The 24,917-nt window shown below is 49.5% G+C and overlaps 1 protein-coding gene across 3 annotated transcripts in view; it reads left to right on the top strand.

Annotated features, from left to right (window-relative positions):
• Eml1 (EMAP like 1) overlaps positions 1-24,917 on the top strand; it is a 148,294-nt gene extending 123,377 nt beyond the window's left edge. For all 3 annotated transcript variants that reach the window (XM_055592928.1, XM_055592926.1, XM_055592927.1), the window contains 16 exons: positions 976-1,125; positions 1,953-2,022; positions 3,434-3,544; positions 4,415-4,510; positions 5,792-5,926; positions 6,449-6,548; positions 7,680-7,834; positions 11,986-12,111; positions 12,355-12,486; positions 13,823-13,890; positions 16,483-16,571; positions 21,166-21,263; positions 21,376-21,463; positions 22,858-22,953; positions 23,949-24,079; positions 24,717-24,917. In XM_055592928.1, the coding sequence (XP_055448903.1) occupies positions 976-1,125; positions 1,953-2,022; positions 3,434-3,544; positions 4,415-4,510; positions 5,792-5,926; positions 6,449-6,548; positions 7,680-7,834; positions 11,986-12,111; positions 12,355-12,486; positions 13,823-13,890; positions 16,483-16,571; positions 21,166-21,263; positions 21,376-21,463; positions 22,858-22,953; positions 23,949-24,079; positions 24,717-24,842 (1,771 nt within the window). In that variant the 3' untranslated portion in view covers positions 24,843-24,917. The remainder of the gene's footprint in view (positions 1-975; positions 1,126-1,952; positions 2,023-3,433; positions 3,545-4,414; positions 4,511-5,791; positions 5,927-6,448; positions 6,549-7,679; positions 7,835-11,985; positions 12,112-12,354; positions 12,487-13,822; positions 13,891-16,482; positions 16,572-21,165; positions 21,264-21,375; positions 21,464-22,857; positions 22,954-23,948; positions 24,080-24,716) is intronic.

The raw sequence follows: 24,917 nt of genomic DNA, 5'->3' as shown, positions 1-24,917 counted from the left end.
CACACACACACACACACACACACACACACACACACACACACACACACTATAGCACCCACGCACGGGTGCTCATGCATGCACACACAACGAATAAAATGTAACAAATTAAAATGCTGATAAGCCAGGCGGTGGTGGCACACACCTTTAAATCCCAGCACTGGGGAGTCAGAGGCTGACAGACCTCTGTGAGCTTGAGGTCAGCGTGGTCTGCAGATCGAGTTCCAGGACAGCCAGAGTTACACAACCACCCCACCTCCAAAAAACTCCTCCCCAAACCCACTGATAATTAACTCTAAAATGCTGGGGCAAGGTTACTTAATTCCTCAATTTGGGTGTCATTTGTATTCTTTGTAAGTACTTGTTTCGTTTTAAGTGATCTTTAATAAGAAAAAAATATTAGAGTACAGGTAGTAAAAGCAGACGCATAACTGACTCGATAGCTTCTGAAAACCAAACAAGTCTTCATGCTGTAAACAAGCGATAACGTGTTCACACCGGACATGGTGCATAGCCAGACACACCCGTCATCCCAGAGCAAGGAGGCTGAGGCAGGAAGATCTGAGTTGAAGCTAGCCTGGGCTACACTGATCCCCTGTCTCAAGCATAGTGGCAGAGCACTTGCCAAGCACACAGAAGGCCCTGGGTTCAGTCCCCACTACAGCAAGATGACGCATTCATATTCTTGCTGACCACTCACACTTTATTTCCAGCTTGTAGGTATTCAGGTCTATCAGGCACGAAGCGTGTCATTTTGTTCGGCTTGAGGCAGGGTCTCACCACACAGCCCCTGCTGGCCTGGAACTCGCAGCCATCTGTTTGGGATTAAAATCTCGAACCACTACACCCCGCCTGGGTTTTCAGTTCAGTGTAGTTTAGGCTGGTGAAACTGGTAGGAATAGTAGCACGGTGTTGTTATGCCCGTTGAATAAGGCAGCGTCTTAAAGACAAACGGTTTTCGTCTTGACCAACACTAAGCTACGGGTACCGGGGTCGGGACTGTCGCAATAACCTGTACCTGCTGCCCACGGGGGAGACCGTGTACTTCATCGCCTCAGTCGTGGTGCTTTACAACGTGGAAGAGCAGCTGCAGAGGCACTACGCCGGCCACAGCGATGACGTCAAGTGGTGAGTCCTCATGGACAGGTGTCAGGACACCCAGGAGCCAGCCTCAGGCAGAAGAGTTCTTCATCAGAGCATAGGAGTGGGTGGTGCTGGGCTCCGAAGCTTTCTTTTTTTTTTTTAAGATTTATTTACTTATTATGTAGACTGTGTTCTGCCTGCATGTACACCTGCAGGCCAGAAGAGGGCACCAGATCTCATTATAGATGGTTGTGAGCCACCATGTGGTCTCTGGGAATTGGACTCAGGACCTTTGGAAGAACAGCCAGTGCTCCTAACCTCTGAGCCATCTCTCCAGCCCCATCAGGAAGTTTTTTAGCACACCGAATGTTAAAGTCTTCAAATTGGGTCTTTAACTTTAAATAAGCATGATCTGTGGTGTGCTTATCGCTGAGTCTGCTGTGCCTACAGTTCATTTTATAGTTTAGTGACTGGATGGTCAGGTGGTTTGTAATCACCCTGGATCCCTGGCTAGTGATGCAAATCTTACTGATAGAATATAAGGCTTTTTTTTTCTAATTAACACACCCAAAACTGATGTGTAGGAAAGAGTGTCGACTAAGTCGGTTGTTCTGAAACTGAAATGGTATTTTACCAATAAAGGATGCCTTTCCTAATGTCTGGAAGTTCCTGAGATGAAATGGGGATTCTGATAAATGAAACAGCTCTTGTTGGCTAAAGCAGCTGGGCTGTGTGGGAAACTTGGGGCAAGTCTGTAAAAAGCTAGGCGGTATGGATTTCTTCTGTTTAAACTTCTGGAAGATTGTAGTTGGTCAAGGGCAAGTAAGGCTCACCTCTGTGGTGGAGGTGTCTGATAAATATCCTCCTTTCAGCCTAGCGGTCCATCCTGACAGGATCACCATAGCAACAGGACAAGTCGCAGGCACATCTAAGGATGGAAAGGTGAGGTTTGTTCATTGTCTTCCTGGTTTTGGTAAGAAATTGGCCACAGCCTCCTGAAAGCACTTTCAATGATGACTCTTCCTGGTCAGTGCTGTTGCAGCATCTAGAAACTTCTGGTCCTCCCCAGGAGGTCTCACTACAAACTGGATGTGCCATCGTGACCTTAAGCCCCACCCCCGCCCCCAGCTCCTCCTAATTTCAGCAAATTTTTAAATAGCATTATCGCTGGCTGTGGTGGCACACATCTTTAATCCCAGCATTTAGGAGCCAGAGCTGTGGGAGTTCAAGACCAGCCTGGGCTACATAGCAAGACACTGTCTTTAAAAATAACAAATAGCAGCAACAACACATTTGAAACTGCAATGTCTTGCCAAAGAATCAAATAGTTCTTTAAATTATTCTCTCCATACATGATCAGCATGAAAATATAGCACTAGAACAAGCAGAGTTAAAATCACAAGGTACCCATATGCTATGGGAAATCCTTGAGTGTGCGTGCCCACCAGCGGGTCGTGGGGCATGCCTGGGCTGATCACAGAGGCTGCTGGGAGCTTCAGGAAAGCTCTGCAAGTGCTTTAGCAAGACTGCAGCCTGGAGTATAAGGGAGGAGGAGAGGGAACTAGTGGAGCCTAACAAATAGGACACTTCCATATTTGATTGGCTTGTTTTATTAAAACTCTTACAGCTTCTTAAACCCCTGTTTGTACAGCTTTGTCCTTGTGTAGAATATTGTATGAGACTAATCAGAACAGGGATGTTCATTTTTACCAACATTTATCCATCCAGAAAACACAAACACTGTCTTCTCTGAGAAGATGCCTTTCATGATATAAAATTTTAATCATTAATTTTTTGCTGTTTTCCATTAACATTCTACACTTTCAGAGAGTGAAATGACAGAAGCCAGGCTACTGTTGTGTAAACTCACATAGACAGAACAGTTGTTCACTTTTTTAAAAAGAAAGAAAAAAAAAAAGGAAGAAAGCATTGAAGAGCTCTTTGACATTAAAAACAAACTGTTCCGCCCTCTAGTGGCAGGAAAGCGTATCTGCATTCTGGCGTTGGACTTGAATTCTTGCTAGAGGCAGATTGCACTATGATGCTCTCGTTGGTGAAATGTCACTTCTAAATGAACAAGAGGAATGTCAGTTCCTCTGGTATGGCTGCTGGAGAGTGGCTAGTCAACGTTTAAAAGTTAGTCGCCTTCTCCTGACGCCTCAGTTGCTCGAGGGGCCCAGGGTCTCCTTAACTGGGAATAGTTTAGTTACACCCAGGGGTGGACTCCTCAAATTCGGAAAAAGACCTCTTGGTTGGCAAAGCTGAAGTCACTGTCAAAATAATTCGACAGTTCCAAGGCAAAGGGAAGTGACTGGCTGGCAGTCACCATGACGGCCGTGTTCTTTTCAAACAGCAACTGCCGCCACACGTGCGCATCTGGGATTCCGTGACGCTGAACACGCTGCACGTCGTTGGAATAGGCTTTTTCGACCGGGCTGTCACCTGCATCGCCTTCTCAAAATCTGTGAGTGTGAGAACGGCCAGGGACACACTTCCAGACAAGCATTTCTGGCCCCACGGCGTCCAGCCTTTCTCCAGGCATGCTGGTCCAACAGACCCATACTGACGCCACTTCATTTGGGAGACCCAAGTTCATGCTTGCTCGTCCACATGCAAATTCACGCTGAGCACGTCTGCTTGCTTACTCCCATAGTGCTTTGCTCTGCATATAGTCCTACAGGAGCCATGTGCCTGGCCGGAAAAGCCAGCCTCAAAAACAAGGAGTGAATGGTCTTTATCTCGGCCATAATGGGCCGGTTATGTGTGTTGGGGGTGGCATGTGTAAGCAGGTGCGATCGATGGGAGTGGGCATGCGGGGGTGGGCATGCAGAGACACCTCACCTCTTGTCCCTCACCTTGTTTTTGAGGGTGTCTCTCACTGAGGCCTGGGGCTGTCTGCTTAAGCCAGGGTAGTTGGCCGGAGAGCTCTAAGGATCCGCCTGCCTCAGCTTCCCCAGTGTTGCCACACCATCAGAACCCAGCTGTGGGTGCTGGGGATCAAGCTCACACTCAAGCAGCAGGCTCCTTGCCAACTGAGCTCTTCACCGAGCCTTGTAATGAGCCCCTTACCAAAAAGTAAAATAATTGCCAGGCGCACACGCCTTTAACCCCAACACTGGGGAGGCAGAGGCAGGCGGATCTCCGTGAATTCAAGGCCAGCCTGGTCTACAGAGCTAGTTCTAGGACGAGGGCTACACAGAGAAACCCTGCTTGGAAAAAAAAACAAAAAACAAACAAAAAAAAACAAGAGTAAGATCGATGACCATGTTGAATCCTGTTTGTCCCACTTTACTCTAACGCGCAGGCTTCTCGTGGCTCGCTTTTGTCTTGGCAGAACGGAGGAAGCCACCTCTGTGCTGTGGACGACTCCAACGATCATGTGCTGTCTGTGTGGGACTGGCAGAAAGAAGAGAGACTGGCTGATGTGAAGGTATGGCCCAAGCCGTTCACAGGGGCTAAGCCTCGTCCCTCAGCCCTGTTCCAGCAGGCTCGAGGCCCACTGTCCCCACCCTGGGAACAACCCTTCCCTTCACATTTCTTCCTTCCCTCATGAGTCCCCTGCCTAAGACCAGCTATGGCATTTCCTGTCTCCCAGGGTCCATGGAATTTTTTTTCTTCCTTATTTTCTAGTGACAACCCTTATTTTAATTCCTTCAGTCACGTGTTTGCTCGTTTTCGTTCACTCAGCAAACCCAGGTGGCCACTGTGTGCTGGGCCATGACGGAGTGCTGGGTACCTGCCAGTCTCGGTGGCTGCGGGGCAGGTAGCTGCCAGCACTGGGGTCACGAGTCTGCCTCGGATCACCTTTGCTTAGAGTGTTGAACTGGCACTCCTGTAGCTCCCCTACAGTTTCGTTTTGCAGAGGCCACCCCTGGATTTCTATTTTTACAGAACCCTCTTCTCATTCCCCCTCTTGGCATCTGTCGGCCTTGGTTAACCTGACTTATCCCTGCCTAGAGAAACCATCAGTCAGCCTTAGGCTTGCTCAGACAGCCTTGCCACCTTGTGGGTTGCCCTCAGGCAGCCGGAGCTACCGAGCTCTCTGTCCAGCGTCTGCAATGCAGACCTGTGTTCTAATCAGATGTGTTTCCTGGCCCAGCATTCCCTGTCTTCTGATGCTGCCCGAGGGGATGTATGGTGTTCGCCCCATGTGCCAGGTTAGAAGCAGCCGGAGACAAAGGACCAGCCAGGATTGAGAACACAGAACTGAATCAGCACACAGAAGCAAGAGTCAGGGCCAGGCATGACAGACCAGGCCATCAGGCCTGGAAGTGCTGAAGTGGCCAGAGTCTTATGCCACCTCATGAGACCCCGAATGAACCCTGAGCCTCAGGCAGCGTTCCAGAAGCAAGAGAACACCTGGGGACTGAGGGCGCTGTGATGAGGCAGGATCGGGTGATTGGAGGGCACGCAGAGTCCTGGGTCTGTCCTAGGGATCCCGGTCACTGGGAGGGGGAAGGCGGTGAGATACCGCCCGAGGAGTGATCCCACTGCTCAGCCAGTCTCCGAGCCGCCTGCTCTGTGCTGCCTGACATCCGGCTTCCAGCCATAGGGGGATAAAGGGGAAAACAGGCAGCAGCTGGAATAACAGTGCAAAATGAAGTCAGTGGGGCTTGAGAGGCCCAGCGCCCTGCTTGAGCAGCTTTGATAAGCCTTGGAAGAGGCCTGTGGCATTTGATTCTGTTTGGTTTTGTTTCTCGTTTTCTTAAAGTGTTCGAATGAAGCAGTTTTCGCTGCGGATTTCCACCCCACAGACACCAATATCATCGTCACCTGCGGGAAGTCACACCTCTACTTTTGGACCCTCGAAGGAAATTCCCTTAACAAGAAGCAAGGGTTGTTTGAGGTAAACTGTGCCTTTCGTTCCGTCTTCCAGTGTGGCACCTGTGAGGGGCTGGGTTTTAAGAGAGCGTGGAGACAGCTGAGGCTTAGCATTTGTTTTAGTGACAAGTGTGAAGGTGTAGAAAAACTGGTGCTCCCTCGGAGTACCCCATGCAGTTGGGAAACGCCCCGTGTCTTGAGGCTCTCCCTGGTAATAAAATAAAAAGGGAGGTCAGAGCCCCCTGGTAGGGCACCTCGCTGCTAGGCTCTGGCACCCTGGATTTTCAAAGGCTGGCGGAGACTCAGTGTGCCCTGTCCATCATTCTGAAAGCCTGACAGCATGTCTCATCCCTCGTGCCCCCCTTACCACCACCCTGCTTGAACTGTCTGCAGCCAATAGAAATCTCAGCAGCTAACCAGGAGGCACAAGTTTCCTGACAGCACGTAAAACTGAAGGGCCCCAAAGGTGACTGCAGAGGCTGACACCGCTCATCTGGGGTTCGGTGGGGTCTTCGGTAAACAAATCCTTACTTGCTGTGTTCCACAGAAACAAGAGAAGCCAAAGTTTGTCCTTTGCGTGACGTTTTCTGAAAACGGTGACACCATTACCGGAGACTCGAGCGGCAACATCTTGGTGTGGGGAAAAGGTAACAAGCAATTGCCCTAAAGCTATTTGATGTTTTTTGGTAATGTAACTAAGGCGCTAGAGGTGATGTTTATAGAAATGAGCTGATGGTGTCATGTACAGGATGACCACTACGTTGCCCGTTACACAGGTGTGTTTGTGTGTGTGCTTTTAATGAAACCTCAAGCTAGGATGGAAGGAAACTGGGGAATGTTAAGAGTCATTGACTTTGCATATACCATTTGTAAAAGGCCCTTTAAGGCCAGGATACTATGACGGAGCTAGTCACTTTGCTAAGAGAGCAATTAGCAAATTATTGCTGTTATTATTATCATCATCATTATTATTACTGGTTTTTCAAAAGACAGCCTTGGCTGTCCTGGTCTCACTTTGTAGACCAGGCTGGTTTTGAGCTCAGCTCGATCTGCCTGCCTCTGCCTCCCTGAGTGCTGGGATTACAGGCCTGCGCCACCATACCCAGCTTGCAATTAGTGGAATGCAGAAGTTATTAATGGCTATACAGCTGTGACATATGTGGGTAGATTTTCTGATCCACATAGCGTCTGACAGATATTGCTGGAGTGCTACAAGCACTGATCCCTTTGAGACCCATGTTTATAGGTCAGATCTGAACCCCCTGCAGTTAGAGAAGGGAGAATGTCACTCAGAGACGAGGAGTCAGTCAAGTCATGAGAATTCATGGTTGGGCCTGAGAATGGAGGGGGACACAGACTCCCCACTGTAACTTCAGAACAAGGTGACTTCTGTTCCCTTCTGCTCTTGATACCTGCTGCAGCGGTGCTTATCAGCTCCTTAGGAGAGCCTTGCAGGGTAGGCAGTAAGCCCACTCCACAGAGCGGGGAGCTGACACAGCCCACTAGAGAGAAGGCAGAACGCACACGAGGAGGAGTTCGTGTTCTTAGCCATGCAGCTCCCATGACATGGTGCTCTTCTCTGTTATAGGTTGACCCGGTTCATGCATGCTGGGACAGACTCTGAGAATGTCAAAGATCTGAGTCCTTGCTAGGAATGTTCTATAATGTCATAACTCAACGTAACACCTTAAAACAAACCGAGATGGGGCCCGGTGATGGTCCGAGGCCTAGCCTTTTGATTCTGTCCTTGTTAACGGTGCTTTTCCTGGCATGTTTAGGTACAAATCGGATAAGCTACGCAGTCCAAGGGGCCCACGAGGGTGGCATTTTTGCACTTTGTATGTTGAGAGACGGCACGTTGGTGTCAGGAGGAGGAAAGGACCGGAGGCTCATTTCCTGGAATGGAAACTATCAAAAACTTCACAAAACGGAGGTAAACCACCACGAGGGCCCTGCACCTGTTTCTGTGATGTCTGCTACGGTTTGGATTAGCTCAGAGTTTTGAAAAAACACACTGATGAATTTTTATGGGAGACAGCAATCTCAATTAGCATACAGTGTATGCACAAGTAAAATAAAGCAGGATTTGAGGCCATCCAGCTCTTCTTGTTTGGAGCGTTGTTTTAGGAGAAGCAGTCTTCATTTTCCATGGCTCCCTCATGAACACATGGACATAGATAAGCCTACACACTTGGACCACTAGATAAGCCTCTCTCCTTTCTCCCATGCTCAGCACACTGCTTGCGTATAGCTCGCTGTGAACCGCATGTTGGTGTGTTGGTCCCCTGCTTTAGTCACACCTCTCAGCCGAGGGCTTGCATGCCTTCTGACACGTCCAGTCCTCCAAGGTTCATTTCGCCACCTACGACCTGGAGAGCAGCTCGCCTTCCCACGGGAGGCAGAGACGCCTGGCACCCGGCAGCCTCCCTGAGTTTTCTCCCCCTGGCTTCCGGTCACCATGAGGCAGGTTGTGACGTCAGCATCAGTGTGAGGGGCAGCGCTCCATCCCTAGCGTGCAACGCACGTTCAGGATCCCTCCAGCTTCCGAGCCGCACACTGCGTGTGTGTGGCACTGTTCGGGGCAGTATGGAGTTGTCGTTGTCATGGTTTCTTACCAGAGAAAAGCTTTCCTCTGAGCCTTTTGGCATGAGCAGGCCCATCCCTTTCCATGATGACTTGGTATTACGTCTTTATTTATGTATTTTATATGTTAGAGTGTGTGTGTGATGTGTGTCATATGAACATGTGTGTGTGCACACGCTCATGAGCCCTCATGCACATACTTGTGGAGACCAGAAGAGGATGTCAGGTGTCTGCTCTATCACTCTTTACCTTAGTTCCTTGAGACAGGGCTGCTCAGTGAGCATGGAGCCAGGCTGGGAGCTAGCAAGTCCCACCCTTGCCCCCTGCTGGCACCAGAGGTGTGTACAGAGATCTGCACTCAGGCCCTAGTGTTTGTGTGGTGTGTCCTCTTACCCACGGAGCATCTCCCCAGCCACCCAGGAGGACCTTAATCTTGGTAAACATATATATATTACATTATATATGTATAGGCTCTTATTATATTATAAATACATACATATTTATGTGATATATATATATATATATATACACACACAGAGACCAGGGTGACCTTAAGCTCATTGCGTCGCCCAGGCTAGCCTCAAACTCACAGTGATATTCTTGCTTCAGCCTTCTGATTTCTGGGTACATATGTCAAAAGATCATGGGTAAATTCCAAAGGTGTGCAGTTTTTGTTTTCCACGTCTGTCTCGTTAAGACTCAGCACCCCAGAGGCAGAGGCAAAGGCAAGAGGTGAGTATGAGGCCAACCTGATCTACGTAGAGAATTGTAGGACAGCCAGGACTATAGAGAGAGAAGACCCTGTCTCAACACACACACACACACACACACACACACACACACACACACACACAAAGCAAAACGAAAAGAAAAGAAAAGAAAAGAAAAGAAAAGAAAAGAAAAGAAAAGAAAAGAAAGGAGGAAGAAGGGGAATGAATAGCGGCTGGACCGATGTCTCAGAGGTTAAGAGCACTTGTGGCCCCTGCAGAGGACCCAGGTTAACTTCCCAGCACCCTGTACTGTGGCTCACAACCACGTAGCCCCAGTTGGAGAGAATCTGACATCCTCTTCTTGTGTTCATAAGCATACATGCGATGTACATACACAGATACATATAGACAAACATTCATATATATATATATGTATATATATATAATAAAATAAATAAACATTTGAATGAAAAGAAGCAAAGACAATATGGACAGTTATTCTTAGAGATTCATGTGAGAGAATGCATTTTATAAGTAACAAGTGAGGTGAGAGTGTATTGTCAGCAGGGAAATTACCATTATGTTGTAATATGCTCTATTAGATGAGGGGAGAAGAGCTATACATATTGATAGTACTGACTGAATGGGAGATTTGCAAAGATCTAAGAACACATCATTGGACGGACCTGCTCAGCTTATCACTGGATAGAGCATTTGGAAGCCCTGGGGAATTTATCTAGTTTAATCTCTGTTCCTTAATTGAGCAGAACTCTGGGTCCCAGCATCAGACGTAGACCTGCGGGGGTGGGGCACCCACATTGCCCTGAGAAGCTCTGCGTTTGTCTGTCCCACTGAACTGTGGGGTGTGGTCCCTTCCTTAGCATTATTCTTTGTTCATCATTAAGCTTGATGATGAAACTGTGCTGGAAAATCACCAGCAGCAGGAGGGGGCTGGAGAGCTGGCTCAGCGGTTGAGAGCGCTGTCTGCTCTTCCAGAGGTCCCGAGTTCAGTTCCTGGCAACCACACGGTGCCTCCAGAGTGCTGGGGTTAAAGGTGTGCACCACCACTACCCAGCTAGGATCCTGTTTGTGAAAACCAGTTCTACACAGACATCACCACGCGTCCGAATTAGACACAGCTTTCTAAGTCCCAGCTTTCCTAAGTCTTTGTTTCCAGTTTCTCGTGATGGGTAAATTCTTGGATTTTTGTTTTGCTTTGGGTGTTTTGTTTTGGGGGGTGTTGTTTGTTTATTTGTTTGCTGTCGCTTTTGCTGTTGCGGTTGCTGTTGTTGCTCCTGCTTTCTTTGCCTTTGATCCTCAACGTGAACAGGCAGCCCCCTTCTCCTGGCATTTTAAGATCTTGAGCACACGTGTGCCACTCCACACCTCTGGCATCTCAGAGGAGAGTAAAGCCAGGAGGGGGCCAGGACATGACACATGCTGAGTTAAGTTCCGTAACAACAGTTCCGAACAACTATGACGTTTTTGTAATAAGATTAGATCGGCGTTTGGGGGAATGTGCTGTGAGCTACAGTCCCGGGCATTCGTATGTCACGCTGTAAGGAAAGTACCGGACCCTCTTCTGAAATCTTGGATGATCTCACTCACCTTCAGCAGCTCTGCCACACAGAATGTCATTTCTTTTTTTCTTTGTAACTTTTCTTTTTTATAAGAGAGTTTTAGCTTTGAATGTGTGTGTGTGTGTATGTTTACATGTGTGAGTGCACAATCACACCTGTGCATGCATGAGGAAGCCAGATGTCGACTTTTGGTGCCATTCCTCAGGAGCCGCCACTTTATTCTTTGAGACAGCATCTCACTGAGCTGTGGGGCTTGCTGACAGCGAGCCCCTGGCATCTGTCCACCTCCACCCTCCCAATGCTCCCAGTGCAGTTGGCTCTTTTCTTTCTTTCTTTTTTGTTCTTTGGTTTGGTTTGGTTTTTTGAGACAGGGTTTCTCTGTGTAGCCCTGTCCTGGAACTCAGTCTGTAGACCAAGCTGGCCTTGAACTCAGAGATCTGCCTGTCACTCCCAAGCGCTGGAATTAAAGGTGTACACCACCACCACCTGGCCACATCTGGCATTTTTCCTGGGTTCCAGAGACCAAACTCTGGCCCTTGAGCTTGCCTAGCAAGCACTTAACAGCTCTTATCAACTGTTAAAGCAGAATGAGAAGTGTGAGTGTTTGCAAAACCTCCTTCATTGTGCTTGTTGATAAGCATGGGGTACGCGGGGTCGGGAGACTTTCAGAACGCACCTGTCAAGAAGAGTTCACTCTGCTAAAGTGAAGTGTGTTCTTTACTATAGTAAGAAGGCTGGGGCAGCTGGGCCAGGGGCTGTCATGAGGCATCCAGGCCTAGCATGGTGAGACAGGTCTCCCCGACCCACACTACCACAGTCTCTACCTGTAGTGCGTGTGTTGGCAGAGACTCAAGAAAGGGCAATGACTGAGCTGGTGTGGTGGCATGTGCCTGGACGCCCAGCGCTTAGGAAGCTGAGGTGGGAGCACTAGGAGTTTGAGGCTAGCCTGGGCTGCAGAGTGAGAGTCTATGTTTAAAAAAAAAAAAAAAAAAAAAAGAACGGGGATAAAGCTTGGGAGACAGAGCGCTCAGTCTGCTAATCTGCATAGTAAATTCAGGGCCAGCCTAATCTACATAGTGATTCTCTCTCTTTCTTTCTCTCTGTCTGTATGTCTCTCTCTCTCCCTCTCCTCTCTCCCTGCTCTCTCTAAAAAAAAAAAAGCCAAATTTAATGAAATCTTAAATCTTCTTCATATGACTCTTTCCCAACAGATTCCTGAGCAGTTTGGCCCAATACGGACAGTGGCGGAGGGGAAGGGCACTGTCATCTTGATAGGCACAACTAGAAACTTCGTCCTGCAGGGCACCTTGTCGGGGGAATTCACACCCATCACTCAGGTATCATCAGCTTGGCGAGTGCCACGCTCTTGCATTTCGCCATTAATGCAGAGGCACTGGAAGGCGGAGGTGGGGGGGGGGGGGAAGCTCGCCCCTGAGTTTCCCAGGGAGGTGGCCTTCCACCTCAGAGTTGTGTTTGGGGTCATGACTAAGCTTGGGAGAAAGAGCCAACAGGAGACAGTTATTCAGGCATCGTGCGGGCTCCTCTGCTGATCTGAGTGCCTGTGTCTTGGTTCTTTGTAGGGTCACACTGATGAGCTCTGGGGACTGGCCATCCATGCCTCCAAACCTCAGTTCTTGACCTGTGGGCATGACAGGCATGCCACTCTCTGGGACGCTGTCAGTCACCGGCCAGTCTGGGACAAAATCATAGAGGTAAGAATGCTCGCTACATTTCTGGTTTTCTGGTAAAAACTCACCTGGGGTGTATTTTTTTTTTTTTTTTGCATGAGATTAACAGTGATAAAAAGATGTCCAAAGGCGATGTTTTTCTCTTTTAATAATTACATGGCTTTCAAGAATGCCTCAAGCGGTCTCAGTCTATCATTCTGAACAGCAGCTAGTTAGAGTTTCCAAGTGGAGCGGTCAGTTCCTGACAGCAGAGTCGTAACTGGTCAAGCGCTGAGAAAGCCCTGTGAACAGCCTGTGTTCTGGGATGGCACGTCCTACCCAGAGTTACAAGCCACACTGAGAATGCGCAGTCTGGCTTATCCCTCTCTGGCGTGTGGCGGCAAAGACAAAGCATTTGTTTTGAACGTTACAGAGGAAACACGGGCGTCCCCTGTGTGGAAATCAGGCTTGCTTCCCTGAGCTGTTGGCACACCAGGCCAGCCCTCACAGCTGCCCCACACACACCCTGGGGTTGAGGAATGTTAGCTTTGCTCTGACCCTGTTGATGATCAGGAAAACGGGGAACGGAAGGGCTGAGTTACTTGCAAAGGTCACTAAGGTAGTAAGTGGTGGCTGGAGGGCGGCTCAGGGGCTGAGAGCAGCAGCTGCTCTTGCTGAGAGCTCAAGCTCAGTTCCCAGAACCCACACGACAACTCACCATCTGTAATTCCAGTTCCATGCTATCTTTTTCCGGCCTCTGGGGGTATCGGGCATGCATACTTATACAGTTACATACCTGCAGACAAAACACTTATGTACATAAAAAAGTAAGCGGCCTGGCTGCCCGGCTCAGGCTGACTCCCACACCCAGCCTGTGTGAACACACCCACACCCCAGTGAACCCCAGGCAGTCTTGGTTGGTTACTTGTGCCCTAACAACACACACCCTGGATAAGGAAACAGTGCTTGTACAGTAAGTACCCTGGATAATCTCTTTATTCCCTGCAAAGCTGCTGGCATTTCAGAGGGCCAGGGACCAGGACTGGTTCCCCTGTCTTCCACTTTCAGAGAAGGCCTGGGGGGGGGGGGGGCAGGCATCAGCGAGAGGTCCAAATGTACAAACTATGGCCCAGAAGAAGGGCGCTTACTTGTCTGTGTCTTGCCATTACTGAGGATAGGATAGACTACAAGATCAGATAGAGAAGTTCTGCAGGGACAGGTGTCTACTGTGATTGAAACACGACATGGATCCGAGTGGGGCTGCATTGTCTTTCTTGTGGGGAGAAAAGAAGCTCTTCAAACAGAGCCATGTGGCCTCAGAAGAGTGCTGCACGGGTGCGGTGTCTGGCCAGCTATTTACACTTCCTTTAAAATGTTTTAGGATCCAGCTCAGTCCTCCGGTTTTCATCCTTCAGGATCTGTGGTTGCCGTGGGGACACTGACTGGGAGGTAAGCCCCCCCCCCCCCAGCACAGCCTATGCTTTCCGAGCTGTGGAGAGTGCCTCCCCAGGGGCAGGGGCAGGGGCAGGGGCAGGGGCATGCCAGCTTTGGCTGCATCTTCTCAGCACCAGTCATTTACTGAGAGCTAAGTCCAAAACTCAAAAGCGAAACTGAGTCCTTTTCATTTGAAACCTTGAGGAAAGCCATGGATCTGTCAACATGGCTCCTCCCCAGTCTCATCCATCCTTAGTCACCCGGTCTGCCTGCAGCTCCAGAGGCTCTTGGAGGGCACCCAGAAACCCACACTGGAGAAGTAGTTCTCAACCTGTGGGTAGTGACCCCAAAATGGCCATTGGGAAAACACAGATATTTACATCGCGATTCATCACAGGACCAAAATTTCACAGCATGAGAAACTGTATTGAAGGGTGACAGCATAAGGAAGGTTGGGGACCACTGCCTTAGATAGAGCCTGTGGCAGGAGGCTTTCAGCGTGGGCAAGAAAGCATTCCAAAGCACGGGGAGACTCTCAGCCGTGTAACAAGTGCCCTGGGCCTCGTGTGCAGACTGGGCTCCCTGTTATCACTTCCTCAAACACACTGTGCCTGCTCCCGGCTTCCCCAAGTAGCAGCAGTGCGTCTGTGTGCCAGTTATGTGAATGCTCTGAGCTATCTTTCTTGACTGGGAGTTACGGTAGCACCACCAGCGACTGATGGCTGAAAAAGCCACGTACGTGGGGGCATCTGCTGAGCTGGCTAGCGGGTGATGGCGGCGGCTGGCATTCTCACTGGTTGGCAGAGCTTGGCTGTGCTTCCGTGTTGTCTGACTCACTAGAGCAGCCCTCAGGGGATGTGGCCCAGGCCCCCTGCTGGATGTCTGGAACTGTGGTCAGTGCAGAACCCCACACAACCCCGCTAGCTCTCTCTCCGCACGCATGCCTGTGATAAGACTTACCGGAGTAATTCCGGCTAGTGAGAGGTGAGCATCGGTAACTAAGAGTGAGACGGATCCGCTGTGACTGTAGGCATCTGTACAGATGGTTTTGTGTCGAAGCATCTGGTTGTGCTTGACTCCCCACCCCCTCCACACACACACACACACACACACACACACACACACACACACTGTGAGGGGCTAAAATGAGTCAGTCCCTCACCGAGATGAAGTGAGTTAATGGCAAAATGTAAAACTTAAGAGTCTTTTTTTTTTTTTTTTCTGGGTTTTTCCATTCAGTATTTTCAGGCTTGAAGCTGGTGAAGGGCAAGTGAAAGCACAGAGAGCAAAAGCCTGGATGAGAAGGGGTGGAGTCTATCACAGCTCCAGGCATATGCTCCCTCTTTTTGTCCCTTCCCAAAAAGCAGACCATTCAGATTCTGCCTTTCTACCTGCAGAGTTTAGAGAGACAAGTGCTAATAAGTGATAGCAGCAGTGTCTTAACATTCCTTCTGCAAAACGCTTGCAGGGGAGGAGCTGAGAGGTGGCTCAGTGGTTCAGAACACATATTGCTCTTGCAGAGGACCCAGGTTTGTCTCCCAAACCCCTATCAGGCAGCTCACAGCCATGTGTAACTCCATCTCCAGGGGGATCTGGCACCCTCTGCTGGCTCCCTCTGGTACTGCACTTGTGTACAAAAACAACACACAGGCTCACACATGTATACATGATTTTCTTTTTATTAAAAAAGAAAAGCTCTCATTTACACACACAGGAACACAGGGACTCACCCATACATATACACACCATCTTCTGTTTAACTCTCTGTGAGACACCAAAGTTTAATTCAGTAGACCCTGCCAGATAGGGTCCACCTTCCTGCTGACAAAGGACATGTGACAGCATTCGAAGCTGATGTACCCTAGGATGAAATAAATGGAAATAAATGGTGTGACCTAATCTCCTACCGTTCTGTCTACTCCTCCTCCATCTCTGGTCCCAGGACCAGATGCAAGCTAACCCCAGACCATGTGGCATATGTGAGGTAAATGGTGGTCACAGATCCAAGAAATCCCAGCTGGAAGCAACATAAAAGTTCTGTGACGCTTCCCCCCAACCCGGACATAACTGTAGTTATGTAGCTAGGTCCCGAATGGTAGAGAGCACGGCAGTGTCTCTGTATCTGTCGTCCAGGTCTGAGACCACAGCAGCCTGGAGTCACAGCCGTAGCATGGGACCATCATCATTTGGATGCTTAACACCCTGCTTTTCTACTCCCTGGCTAGTCCTGGGGGCCCTGATTAGCCCCAGTACAGTAGGGAGCCCCTCACCTCTCCAACCCAGACTCAGAGATCCCCCTTACCTGGGACCAGAGTTCTGGGACAGCCACCTCATGCCCACACCTCTGCTGCACCTCTGACCACAGGCCCTGGGAGCCACCTTTCTGCTCAAGGCTCTCCTGCCTCCCACATGCAAACAAGCCTCTGAGAAGCCGTCAGTGCTAAGTTCTGAAGAGCTTCGGGTGGCTGTCAGTGTGCTGTTTCTTTCTGTAGGGAAAGCTGATGTGGGGGGTTTATTGGATAAGAGCCTGTCGAGTAACAGGCTTCTGTTGCTGGTAGCCTTGGCTTCACCAAACAGCTTACCGTGCATTTCTCCTGTTGACGACAGGTGGTTTGTGTTTGACACGGAAACAAAGGACTTGGTCACCGTCCACACAGATGGAAATGAGCAGCTGTCGGTGATGCGTTATTCACCAGGTCAGAACACAGCTTTCAGATTCTCACAGATAATGTGATTTTGTACAAGAGACAAGTTGACAGCTTTCTTCCAAAGGAAACTTAAGCGTGCGGTTTGTAGGGCTCACCTTCCTCCATGTGTTACTGTGCAACTATGTGTTTTAACTTTGTATTACAAGTCTCTCTCTTCCTTTCTCTCCCAACTACTGTCTCTCCCTCCCTTTCTTTCTCCCCTCTCTCTCCCTTCCTCCTTCTCTCTCTCTCTCTCTCCCCCCTCTCCCTTTGCTTTTTGAAGGCAGGATTTCCCTGTGTAGCCTCACTGTGTAGACCGGACTGTCCTTAGACTCACAGAGATCCAGCTGCTGCTGCCTCCCAGGTACTAGGATGGAAGGCATGCAGCGCCACACTCAGCTTGTCTTACAGAAAGCTCAACCACAGAGTGAGATGGGGTGTCAGGCTCCCCCTCATTACCAGGCTCAGAAGTAATCACTCTGGTGCCTTCATGCCCACTATACACGTGTAGCTCAAAGGTTCATGGGGCTCAGGAGGTGGCTCTAGCCACAGTGTGGGCCGTGCAAACATGAGTTCCAACAATCTATCTCGTTTTGATAAATTTATATTTATTCTTCTAGATTTATTCTTGTTATTTTTATGTTATTACAAATGAAATTTTCTGAATTTTATTTTCAGATGTTTGGTTATTAGTATATGGCAATAAAGTTGAATTTCCCCTATGGCTCTTATATACTTTTTTTTGTTTTTGTTTTTTCGAGACAGGGTTTCTCTGTGTGTATCCTTGGCTGTCCTGGACTCACTTTGTAGACCAGGCTGGCCTTAAACTCACAGAGATCCGCCTGCCTCTGCCTCCATGAGTGCTGTGATTAAAGGCGTGTGCCACCATATACAGCTCTACACTCACCTTTCTAAACTCTAATGAGTTTTGAAGAGGTGGGGGGTGCCATGTACACATATGTATATGTATGTATGTTGTTTGTATGTGTACATGTATGGTTTGTATGTGTTGATGTGTGTGATTTTGTGTGCATATGGTCCGAATATGTCTATGTGGTGTTCACAGTTTGTGTGATGGATATATGTGGTGATGTGTGTATATACGTTTGTGTGGTTTGTATATATGTTTATGTATATGTGTGTGTGGTGTGTGTATGGTTGCGTGGAGGTGTGTGGTATTTGGGTGTGGAATGTGCATGTGTACTTGTGTGGTTTATGTATGTGCATGTGGTATGTGCATGATTTATGTATGTGCATGATTTATGTATATTTGAGTGGGTATGTTTTTACATCCATGTGTGTGTGTGTGTGTATGTGTGTGTGTGATTTCTGTATGTGTGTACTGTGGTGTACATGTATGTATGGCTTATGTGTATGTGTGTATATAGCCCCTGGGATTTTCCTTATCCAATGTTAGGTCACCTGTAAATAAAAAGTTTGCCTTCCATTTGGGTCCAGGTGATGGCTCCTCCAGTAAAATGCCGGCAGGGCTGGCCAGGGTGACTCTCTCGTTTGGCTGTCAGTATTTCATCGTTAGGGACAGAGATGCCATTTAGCATGAGAACATTCCCTACTGCCCTGATTTTTCTCAGCAAAGTAAGTGTTGGGATTTGTGAAATACTTTTCTACATCTGTTAAGATGAAGAATGTGGGGGAAAAAAATGTGCCTTGTGTGGTCATTTTTTAAGTCCATCACTTGGGAGGCAGAAGTAGGAGGATCTCTGTGAATTCGAGCCCAGCCAGGTCTACAGAGTGGGTTCCAGGACAGTCAGGGATAGTGAGACCCTATCTTTTAAAAAAAAAAAAAAAAGTAGAGAATCTGGATTTGTTCTTTTTAAAATGTGACATATCAATTTTCCAACATTTAGCCAACTTCACATTTCTGTAATAAATACTCTTTTGATTGCAGTGCTTCCCATCTTTTCTGTGTTGTGAATATCTTGTAGAGGGTTATGCTTTCAAGGTTGTGGGAAATGTTGGTCTGCAGTGTTACCGTGATGTCTCCGTGAGGAAAGTGCTATTGGCCTCATAGAGAACGGGGAGGCACACCGTCCTGTTTTGTCATCATGGTAGGGAGCATGGCAGCAAGCAGGCAGGCACAGGGGCAGTAGCTGAGAGCTATATCCTATCTGCAGGCAGAGAGGAGGGGGAGAGGGGATGAGGGGGAGAGGAAGAGAGACTGGTCTGGCATGGGTGGGCCTGTCATGAGCTTTTGAAACCCCAAAGCCTACCCCCAGTGACATACTTCCTCCAACAAGGCTACACCTAATCCTAATGCTTTCAAACAGTGCTACCCCCTGATGACTAAACAGTCAAACCTAGGAGCTTATGGGGGCCATTTATTAAAACTACCACAGTGACCACAGAGGGGTGGGTGGGTGGGTGTGGGTTCCAGCATCAGCTCTGGAAGCTGGTGTGATCTCAGGCAAGTTACTGTACCATCCAGCTTAGTTCGACTCCTAAAATGCAGGGCTGGAGACTTCTGCCTCATAGAGTTGTCACAGGGTTGAGCAGGTTAGTGTGGAGAATGTTTCGACAGCCCTGGCCCCTAAGCTGACACTGGGAAAGTGACAGTTACGAAGCAGTGGTTGTCAGTGCAGAGGGCTGTGGTCATGTGTAACTGTTTAAATTATCTACAGTTTATACCAATCAACACACAGAAGGTGTAAACTGAGGTGAAAAAAAAAACAAAACTAACCTGCCAGCTCAGCGAGGTCGCTTTATTTTCTGAACTGTATATAAAATGTCAAAACAGCTATTTACAAACTCGATCCTACAACTAAACTGCTAGCACTTTAGAAAGCTTTCTATCTACCCTGTTGGCCCACCTTTCTCTTGAGCTCCTCCAAACCAAAGGGGGCTCCTTAGCGCTTTCCTTGAATTTTGCCTGTGTCCTACCAGCTGCTTCTGCGTTGTTTCCACAAGCCCAGAGACAGGGTCACTATCTCTTACCCGGAACTTCTCCAAAAAAGCTCTTCAAAGCCGAGAGAGAGAGATCCATCAAAGGTCCAATTGCTTATAAAAGAACTCTCTAGCTCCTCCCCTACACCCTTGCCAGGCTGAACTGTGTCACCATCATGGTGGGGTGAGGGTTGGTGGGAGGGTTCCTAGCCACGTCAGTAGGGACCGAACCATGTCACCACCACAGTGAGGCAGTTCAAGGCCACCCAGCTGACTTTGTCTTGGGTCGTAAAGCAAAGACCACAAGACTGCTTTCCCAAGCAGCTTGCCCTAGGACAGGCAGGAACTTTCCATTCCTTAGCAGTCTTACCTTTGGAGGCTTTTAGAGGCACACCCAAGCTGCAGCTCTTCCAGACTCACGTAACTGCATCTGACAAACACAGTATCTAGGCTCTTTGTTTTGTTAACAATTAGGTTTTCTACGCACTATGATAAAATAAATATCCTGAAACAATCACGATCAGATGGAGTCAGTACAAGGACACTGGCTTTTCTGCAGTAGCAGAGCCAGCAGTATGGACCGTCTGTCTGCCCGGCATCCCAGCTTTGTAGTATTCTTTATTTTTCCCCTTCCTTCTCCAGCAAATATGCTTCCCCTTTCTCCCTTTGGACGCTCAAACTTCTTAGGCCGTTTCAACCTTGCCTTCCTCCCCATTTTGCTAGGACATCCTAAAATACCAATTCCTGGCCCCAGGCCAGGCCACCCTATGCAGTCCTCCTAGGGGGAGAGAACTTGGTGAAGAGCTGGGGTGTGCCAGTGGCTGCCAGCCACTTTCCAGAGGCTGTCTAGTGAGCCAGGCTAAGGGCTGTGACAGGTGGCCTGCGCGGGCTGCATGGACAGGGATGGATGGACAGCAAGAACAAGGGCATGCCTGCAGCCAGTCCTTACCCATCGTGCCTCACTTCATTCTCAGCTCTTCTCCCAACAACTTGAGGTCACCTCTCTGTTACTTCCTGTCTTTTGTCCTGGTCCTGCTCAGGAAACACTGGAATTTCTGGATTTATCTCCAGGCTCTGTTTCTTCTTGTTCTAGTTCTCCGCTATCATCAGCTTCAGCTACTTCCGCTGGTCAGCTCTGGGAAGGGCTCTGCCACCCTTACCAAAAGCTCCTTGTTTGGCATCCCAGCGCCAGCACTGAGTCCAGCAGCCTAGACATCCCTGGCGCGGGGTCTGGAGAGATAGTTTTGTGATTAAGAGCCCTAGCTGCTCTGCAAAGGATCTGGGTTTAGTTCCGAGCACCCACATAACAGCTTATCACCATCTGTAACTCCAGTTCCAAGGGCTCTGATGCCCCCTTCTGGCCTCCTTGGGCACTGCATGTACACAGTGTGCACAAATACAAACTTACACGTGGACCAAATAAATACATGCACAAAAATAAACCTTTAGAAATTATATCTTAAATATTTGAAAAGGAAAACTTTTACCAGTCTCCATAACCATGGTTTCATGAGTATTTTTCAAATTAGTATTTTTCAAATCCTATCCTGAAAGCAGTATAGGATGCATTGGGAAGCAATGCTTCCCTTTGAATAGTTCATTAACTGTTCTATGTGCTCGGAATCTGTGGTGGCAAATAGCGTTTTCTCTAGTGATGGATCCACTGGCGACGTCACATTTGCAACCTGCCCTGTCTCTGCAGATGGGAACTTCCTAGCGATAGGCTCCCACGACAACAGCATCTACATATACGGAGTCGGCGACAACGGGAGGAAATACACGCGAGTTGGCAAGTGCTCCGTACGTTTTTCCGCTTCCTGGGGATGCTCCCGTGGTCATTTCATTACAGTGGTGTGATGTCTGCCGAGTTCAGAGAGGCAAGAGAGATTTACCCAGTGTTCTCCTCTCCCAGGGTCATTCCAGCTTCATCACCCACCTGGACTGGTCCATGAACTCACAATTCCTGGTGTCAAACTCTGGGGACTATGAGATCCTTTACTGTGAGTAAGAGGGCAACACGACACGGCTTGTCTGGGTTTGAGTTACACGCTGTGAGACTCCCATGGGCCTCCATGGGATGAGGCCCTCTCCATCCCTCGTGTGTCCTCTGTGATTCGAGGCATTGGTCTCACAGCCCCTTGGAGCCTTCCTGTGCCCAAAGAGCAGCTTTGAGCGATGTGGGGGAGGGCCTTGCTAAAGGGCAGGGGAAGAAGCCGATGAGCCCTGCGCAGAGGTCCTGGAGGGGGGACAACCCCACAGTCACAGTAGGAGTGGTCCTGGTGAAGGTACCCCCAAACAGGCAGGGACTACGAAGGCCCTCCCACTTGAGTGGGTGGGAGCCCTCAGACCCTCTCCATCTTCCCTCAGCCTATCTCCGGGTCCTCGCTGTGCCTAAGCGGGACCGGGGTGGAGGGAGGATGCTAACGGCAGCGTTTGCTGAGTACCCGCTATGTGCCTCGCTCTGAGTGAAATGGCGTGGAGATCACAGGATGTGAGAGCATTCTGGCCTCCACCCATGGGGCTTTATTTAGGGTGCACAGTGCTCTTTGCCTTCCCTTTCTCATGATCCACAGTCTTACTTTCAGGCTCATCCCCTTTCATAAATAAAGAAATTTTGTGAATAAAGGTTCAGATGCCAGTGAAGGGCCAAAAGCCAGTGTGTAGAGAGGAAGTTATACTCTCCTGAGGCTGTTGCTCACTTGTTAAGGAGCCTGGGAAAGGCAGGGAAGAGAGGCAGCAAGTTCCAGAAGGAAGCTCCCTCCTTCTTGGGTCCTGCCTGACGCAGGCTCACAAGCAGGCTGACGCGGTGGGGATGGGCCTCTGTCTAGAACCCACCCAGATACGGGCACCAGCGCTGTATCTGTTAGTGAAATTTGCTTGGGAAACAGACAGACCACCCTGGAGGCCTTGCAGAGACTGGTTTCCGTCTCTCCTCACAGTTGAAGAGGCTAAGGGGTATGCGTGCATGCATCCGTTTGTCTGTGTCTGCTTGTCTGCATGTCTATGTAGGTGTCTGTGTGTGTGTGTGTGCATGTATGTATGTCTTTCTCTCTGTGTCCGTGTATGTCTGTCTTTCTCTGAGTATGTGTGTGTGTGTGTGTGTGTGTGTGTGTGTGTGTGTGTGTCTGCTGGAAGGGGGTTGAACAGTGTAGAGGCAGGGCAGGGTTCAGGCCTATAACGAGAACACTGAGCAATGGGAGGCTAGGGATCAGAGACTGGTCACAGGTGGATAAGGACACCATTCCCTGAAAAACCGACCACTGCGCGCACGGTTCCCATGGGTGGGAAGGTGGGTGGTCTTCCCTGATGGGGGCGTGGCTCTGAGGACCCTGCCTGGTCCCAGGGAGAGCTGGAGCCTTGGACGAGAAGTCACAAAGTTGTTTGCTTCTTCCAGGGGTTCCGTCCGCCTGTAAGCAGGTCGTGAGTGTGGAAACCACGAGGGACATCGAGTGGGCCACCTACACCTGCACCTTGGGGTTCCACGTTTTCGGTAGGGGTCCACATGTCCCTGGCCTTGGACATGGAATGTGTTCTAATGTTTGAGATCACACCAGCTCATCTCTAAGCATTTATTCACTTTTAATTGTTTATTGATGTGAGCATCTTTCTGCATGCATGTCTGTGCACCGTGTGTGTGCAGTGCCTCGTGAAATCCAGAAGAGGCCATTGGATCCCTTTGGTACTAGAGTTACCCATAGTTGTTAGCTGTCATGTAGGTGCTGGGACTCGAACCCTGGCTCTTAACTGCTTAGCCTTCGGTCCAGCCCCACCACCTTCAGTCCTGTCCATTTAGCTTTGTGCCTGCCTGGGACTGTGATACACACTCTCCTCAGCTCCCTGATCAGGCCAGGTGAGAGGGATGAGGAGGTGATTAACCCTCCCCAAGGCACAGGGTGGTCCTCCCCGCCCCTCCTCCTGGGCTTATGTGGGTGGTGGTGTATCCACGTGAACCTTCTACTCTTAGTCTAAAATGTTCACTTCCTTCAAAGTTCCTTTTAGGAATAAATTCTCAGATAGCCTCAAACAAGCTGTTAAAATAATCTGAGCAGTTGGGAATCAGTAGGCTGATAGGAATTTCTAAGTTCCCCAGTTTGGCAGCTTTCTATTTTCCCAGCGTTGTGTGTCAGGCCCCCAAGGTTGACACCAGGGCTGCCCACTGAAGAGCTGGCACACACCCAGCCCTCTGATATGCGAAGTTCTCAGCCCAGGACACAGTGCCCCTACCTACCAGGCGCCCCTCCCTGCCTATGAGGCTGTGAGGTTTAGTGACGCAGGGCTTCTCAAGGCTGACCCGGCAGAGACCAGATAGAGCCAGACAGAAGCCGGAGCAGGAAATGAACATTCTCACGGTCCTTGTCTCTAAAGCCCAGACCTTGGATGTTTGTTTGTTTGATTGTTTGTTTGTTTTTGTTTTGGGGGATCTTGGTGACCAGCTTTTGTGTGTTGTGCTCTGCGGTTTCCAGTACTAGCTGTGCTCTGTTTCAGGGGTGTGGCCGGAGGGCTCAGATGGCACAGACATCAACGCCGTCTGCCGCGCCCACGAGAAAAAGCTCCTGTCCACGGGCGATGACTTCGGGAAAGTGCACCTCTTCGCATACCCCTGCTCGCAGTTCAGGGTAAGACTCAGCCGTCGCCACTTTTCTTACGGGGCGTGAACTGGTGGTCTGACCTGTTTGAAAACAGACTGTGGGTGAGGGCTGCCACCATACAGCCCTGCCAACATGCTGCCTGAGCACCTCTCAGGGTCCCCACTACCCTCGGGGCGACCTCAGCCAGGCCTGGCCTACAAGCCTATTTTACGTGGTATTTCTACCTCCGCAGCTACGTGGGCTTCACCCTCACACACGCACACACACATTCCTACTCCCCATCTCCCCGTGCCCACTCCAGCCCTGCTGAGCTGACCAACCCCATGCCTACATTGCTTTCCTGGACCTCTGTGAATCTGAGCATCTTTCAGCCAGAAGCCCACAGCCCTTACCCCAACAGCTTCTTAATCCCATCCTAGGGTCTGCCTCGGGTACAGCCCTCTGACACTGCCAGTACTTGATGTTAGGCCTCTCAAGTGCTTGCTTCTGTCCCAGGGTCTTCTTTCCGCACCCCTCCCGAGTCTTGCACCCAAAGTGGGTGCATAGACAAGAGCAGCATGCGAGGGGAGAGTGTGGCGGGGTTATGGGGCGATGGAGAATTCAAGCATTTCCTGGGGCCACCGTCAGCTCTGTGTAAGCGTTCCTCCTTGCCACGCTTTCGCAGGCTCCAAGCCACATCTACAGCGGACACAGCAGCCACGTCACCAACGTCGACTTCCTCTGCGAAGACAGCCACCTCATCTCCACGGGTGGGAAAGACACGAGCATCATGCAGTGGCGGATCATTTAGTGCCCACCGGATCCCTGGGAGCAGATCGTGCCCAAGGAGAAGACGGACTCGCGTTCCGCTTGGTCACTGTGATTT

The sequence above is a fragment of the Psammomys obesus genome, unplaced genomic scaffold (genome assembly GCF_907164565.1).
Source record: "Psammomys obesus unplaced genomic scaffold, mPsaObe1.curated_primary_1811, whole genome shotgun sequence".
Taxonomy (NCBI): domain Eukaryota; kingdom Metazoa; phylum Chordata; class Mammalia; order Rodentia; family Muridae; genus Psammomys; species Psammomys obesus.
Note: the sequence above shows the minus strand (reverse complement) of the source record. Positions and strands in the feature narration are given on the sequence as shown.